Here is a 6,000-nt window from a genome sequence, read left to right on the forward strand (position 1 = left end):
TGTACTATGCTTTGTTTGGCTATTTTTTGTGACATACTATACTATGACCTTTTTTGTGACATACTATACTATAACTATTTTATGTGACATGCTATACTATGACCTTTTTTGTGACATACTATACTATGACTTTTTTTTTGACATACTATACTATGATTATTTTTTTGTGACATACTATGCTATGACTTTATTTGTGACATACTATACTATGACTATTTTTTTGTGACATATTATACTATAACTATTTTATGTGACATACTATACTATAACTATTTTTTGTGACATACTATACTATGACTATTTTTTTGTGACATATTATACTATGACTATTTTATGTGACATACTATACTATAACTATTTTTTGTGACATACTATGCTATGACTACTATAACTATTTTTTGTGACATACTATGCTATGACTTTTTTTTGTGACATACTATACTATGACTATTTTTTGTAACATACTATACTATGGCTATTTTTTTGTGACATATTATAAAATAACTATTTTATGTGACATACTATACTATAACTATTTTTTGTGACATACTATGCTATGACTTTTTTTGTGACATACTATACTATGACTTTTTTTGTGACATATTATACTATAACTATTTTATGTGACATACTATACTATAACTATTTTTATGTGACATACTATACTATGACTATTTTTTGTCATATACTGTACTATGACTGTTTGTTTTTTTTGCACCATACTAAAATTAGTACTGTACTATGACTGTATGGAAATACATAAAAAGGGTCTTAAATTTACTGCCTTTTAAGACCTCTTTAACTTCAGGATACCTGCATATAACCTGATTAATTAATTATAACAATGTCTGTGGATGTTTTTCCTGTTTTCCAGAGTCTGAATGCCGAGGGGAACCTGTGCGAGACTTCTACCAGGTACAGCGAGGCTATGCTATCTGCCAGACGACACGCATGGTCTCTTGGGTGGAGTGCAGCGGAGCTTGTGACACGGGGGCCTGCTGCGCCAGCCAGCGAATGAAACGCCGGAAATACACCTTTGAATGCAGCGATGGAACCTCCTTCAGCGAGGAAGTGGAAAAGACCATCAAGTGTGGCTGCGTGGGCTGCATGTAGCATCATTCGCTCACATTTCCTGCCGCTGCTGCCAAGCAGAAGATAGAAAGAAAGGAAAGAAGGAAGGAAGAGAGAGGACTGGAGGAAAGCGAGCAAGGGAGGGAAAGAAAGAAAGAGAGAGAGTATAAAGAATATATATAAAACCTCTATCTATATATTATGGACAACAATGTTTGTAAAATAGGACATTTCCTCCCCTTCCAAGGGTGTGTGACCTACAATAACACAGAGAAACCAACATCATGAGCAACAATGTAGAAGTGACAACAACAGCAACAGAACCATTGTATCTGCAACATTGTTCCAAGGGGTCCAGAGATTTCAAAGGTGTTGCATTCAGAGTGAGGCATCCCTCCAACCCAAATTACCCAGTGTGAATTCCCCATCCATCCGTGAGGCCTCTGACAGCCTAGCCACCATCTACCATCTTTACTTTGTGGAGGCAGGGAGGACAGTGGGGTCCAGCCTGGCTAAGAATGGCAGAAGAGAGGCAGAGAAACAAAAAGAGAGAAACAGAGGGATGAGAAGAGAGCTGGACTGCTTGACTTGGCAAAGCTATTTTGAGTTGAGCTTGGCTGGGTTACCTGGACTGGGCTGGATATGGTTTGGGTTGAGGTGAAAGTTGTTGTTGGTTCGGTATAGCAATTTCTCTGCCAGGATACCGTCATCCATCCACACATGCACATGTAGAAGTGAACAAAGAAAAGGTAGAGTTAGAGTGGCACATAATTCAGTGCGGATGTCATGGCTTCGAGACCAGGTGGTCTGGCGTCACAGTTGTTTGCTGTGAGGTACCGTAACATAGAAACTCCATAAAAATAGAGACTGCACTGACTAGCAGCACTGAAAACGACAGTCATACATCTCTCTTAAGTACATGATCACACACGCATGGTATACGTACAGTTACACGGTCTAAGCGCTTGTAAAAGTGAGGAGGCTTGTGTGGTGCATCTATTCTGTTCATACAGCAAACCAATCTGGTGCTGGCAGTGCCCAGTGCTTATCAGTCCCCCAGCATGCATTGCCTCAGGGTTAGGACGATTTGCATAATCCCACCCCCTTTGAGCAGGAGGCTGTTCAGCCCTGCTCCTCTTGATGCCTGCAGTATTAAACTTGTGCAAACTGTTGCATGTGTGGAGAAGAGTTTGCCAACAAATATGTAGAGCTTCTTAATATCATTATAAATGTTATTACAAAACAAAAGGTTGCAGAATCATCTTCTGGTTTTTGTTTTGTTCTGTCTAATTTCTCATATTGATTTGTTTTTATTTTTGTTATATTTTGTCTCATGATGTAACCTAACTCCTTTAGCCGCCCCCCCGAAACCCTCCCCAACAACTCTTTATATAGAAATGCCTAACAGATTCTAATATATATATATTTGTATTTCATTTTGGTATAGTATTTTTCTATGTTAAGGAGTAAGTCTGTTTTTGGAAGCTTTGGGACTGGTGGAAAGGCATTCAGTTGGTTCCCTAGGTGTTTTTATTTGTTGATCTCACTTGTTTCAACAAGGTAATTAATTACGTTAATTGGCCAAAAATACAGCAGCTGGTTGGCCTTGTTGTATAGGAGGCAGTATTGGTCTAGAAATATGTTTAATATTGTATATGTTGTCTTCCATGTGAATATTACATCTAATTCATGAGAGTCTGTGCTTGTTTTTTATTTATTTTATCTAAAGGCGTTTTCCTGTAGAAAGTGAAAGGCATAAATGTTGCTGACTTTCAAATATTTTCAAAAATTTCAAAAAGATGAAAAAAGGTAAAATAATGATTAAAAATAGCATAAAAAATCTGTAAGGTATTTGTAACATCACTTAATAGCGAGTTACAACAGTGTTTTCCTCCTCTCTGGCTCAGACATTCCTCGTTCGCTGCAGAGGCTGGAGAGGTCCGGGCTGGGATTAAGAGATGTCCCCCTCAAATTTACCTTGTAATTACCATACCACACTTAAAGGCTTCTGATTGTTTTCATGTTCATTTTGTTGAAGTGTTGGGTTGTATTTCTATCATTTTAATTTGAGAGATGTTTGCCATAGAGGTGTTTTTAGTTCAACAGAGTTTAAGTAGTCAAGCTCAACTGATCATAAGCTGCTGTCAAGCCAGAAGAAATAGGATGAAGTTGCTTCTGTGGACAATGATCATGTTATATCATCCTAGATCTGTCTAAATAGGCAACCGTGTGAAGCATTACATGCCTACTACTGACAGATCCTAAATGAGAAAGGTCTGGACATTTCAATGTCTGTCAGTTCTGACTGGCTATCCACACACAAAAAAAGAAGAAATGGTGCCAATTACAATGAACACAACAGTCATACCTGAATGTATAAATGTGTATAGATAAATATGACCTATGCTTATTCATGAAGTGGTAACTTTTAGCTGTTATTTAGTTTCCAATGTAAGATATAGAAATCACATACTGTTCAATAAGTGACAGTCCATCGGGATGGCTTAAGGCATTGTTCTCCCTGCAGATTGGGATTGTGTTTATCCATTTTGCTGATCTAAATGTTAAAAATCTCTTTATAGTGTGAAAGGCTACAGAGCCAGATCTCAGCTTGGTACAATGCACACAGAGCTCCTCTTCATATTGCTACCCATGTTAACTTCGTTTTACATGCTGTTGATGTGATCCCAGTGGTGTACAATAACATTAAAAGAAGATCTCATAAAGGATACTGATGAACAGTCACTGTAACTCTTAGGCTGTGTGCCTCGTAAAGGTGCATATTTAGTCGAATGTGGCTTTCTTTTCATGTCTCCTTTCCTTCCTCTGCACTGATCTGTACTGGACTGGTGCATTCAACTTCCTGGTAGACATCTTAGTGGTGCTTGTGCTATATTGAGATGTAATTCAGTTATCTGGTCACATGACCAGAAACAGAGATTTTCCATCCTATGAACTATATACATAAATATGTTATTGTAAACGACACAATGTCTCTGTTGTATTGAACTGGTGCAAAAACTTAAATATCCCTCGTTGGGTTCTGTCTGTTTGCTTTTTGTTACAGGATTGATGGTGGGATTAAACTTAAAAACTCCCAATAATGCTGAATGTATGTAGTGCCACCGACAAAATGTTTACCAAACCTCCACTCTTTTTCATTAATTAAACTTAAATGTGTGTGCTTTTGAGAATGTGTTGTCTTTTTTTTTTTTTGTTAATGCCATCTTTATTTGCCATAAAAATGTCATGGTATGCCACAAACAAACCATAAAAAATGTATAGTACAGCAGGAAAAAAAAGTTAAAGAATAACAATATCATTAAAAAAATGTCAGAAAAATGGTCATAGTATAGTATGGCATTCAAAAAGTCATAAAAAAGTCACAGTATAGCATGCCATTCAAAATGTCGTAAAAACGCCATAGTATAGTATGGCATAAAAAATGTCATAGTATAGTATGCCATTTAAAATTTCGTAAAAACACCATATTATATTATGGCATAAAAAATGTCATGGTATAGAATGTCATTCAAAATGTCATAAAATGGCATAGTATAGTATGGCATAAAAAATGTCATAGTATAGAATGTCATTCAAAATGTCATAAAACGGCATAGTATAGTATGGCATTCAAAAACTCATTAAAACTTAATAGTATAGTATGCCATTAAAAATGTCAGAAAACGGCATACTATAGTATGGCATAAAAAATGTCATAGTATAGAATGTCATTCAAAATGTCATTAAAATGTCATATTATAGTATGGTATAAAAAATGTCATAGTATAGTATGCCATTCAAAATGTCATAAAACGGCATAGTATAGGATGGCATAAAAACTGTCATTGTATAGAATGTCATTCAAAATGTCATAAAACGGCATGCTATAGTATGGCATAAAAAATGTCAAAGTATAGAATGTCATTCAAAATGTCATAAAAATGTCATAGTATGGTATGGCATAAAAGATGTCATAAAAATGGCATAGTATAGTAAGGCATTCAAAATACCATAAAAACGGCATAGTATAGTATCGCATACAAAATACCATAAAAACGGCATAGTATAGTATGGCATTCAAAATGTCATAAAAACGTCAAAGTATAGTAAGGCATTAAAAAAGTCATAAAAACGTCATAGTATAGTATGCCATTCAAAATGTCGTAAAAACGCCATAGTATAGAATGTCATTCAAAAACTCATAAAAATTTCATAGTATAGTATGGCATTCAAAATGTCATAAAAATGTCAAAATATAGTATGGCATAAAAAATGTCAAAAAAAATGTCATAGTATAGTATGTCATTCAAAATCTCATAATAACTTCATATTATAGTATGGCATTCAAAATATCATAAAAACGGCATAGTATAGTATGGCATAAAAAATGTCATAAAAAAGTCATAATATAGTATGACATTCAAAATATCATGAAAACGGCATAGTATAGTATGGCATACAAAATACCATAAAAACGGCATAGTATAGTATGGCATACAAAATGTCATAAAACCGTCATAGTATACTATGGCATACAAAATATCATAAAAATGCCATAATATAGTATGGCATTCAAAATATCATGAAAACGGCATAGTATAATATGGCATACAAAATACCATAAAAACGGCATAGTATAGTATGGCATACAAAATACCGTAAAAACGGCATAGTATAGTATGGCATAAAAAATACCATAAAAATGGCATAGTATAGTATGGCATTCAAAATATCATAAAAACGGCATAGTATAGTCAGACATTAAACATGTTATGAAAACGGCATAGTATATTATGGCATTCAAAATGTCATGAAAACGCCATAGTATAGTCTGGCATTCAAAATGTCATAAAAACGTCATAGTATAGTATGTCATTCAAAATGTCATGAAAACATCATAGTATAGTATGGCATTCAAAATGTCAT

The 6,000-nt window shown here is 34.8% G+C and overlaps 1 protein-coding gene across 3 annotated transcripts in view; it reads left to right on the plus strand.

Annotated features, from left to right (window-relative positions):
- slit1a (slit homolog 1a (Drosophila)) overlaps window positions 1-4,269 on the plus strand; it is a 108,258-nt gene extending 103,989 nt beyond the window's left edge. For all 3 annotated transcript variants that reach the window (XM_050071084.1, XM_050071085.1, XM_050071086.1), the window contains one exon: window positions 875-4,269. In XM_050071084.1, coding sequence (XP_049927041.1) covers window positions 875-1,113 — 239 coding nt within the window. In that variant the 3' untranslated portion in view covers window positions 1,114-4,269. The remainder of the gene's footprint in view (window positions 1-874) is intronic.
- The last annotated feature ends 1,731 nt before the right edge of the window (window positions 4,270-6,000 follow it).

Source organism: Epinephelus moara, chromosome 19, assembly GCF_006386435.1.
Source record: "Epinephelus moara isolate mb chromosome 19, YSFRI_EMoa_1.0, whole genome shotgun sequence".
Lineage (NCBI taxonomy): Eukaryota > Metazoa > Chordata > Actinopteri > Perciformes > Serranidae > Epinephelus > Epinephelus moara.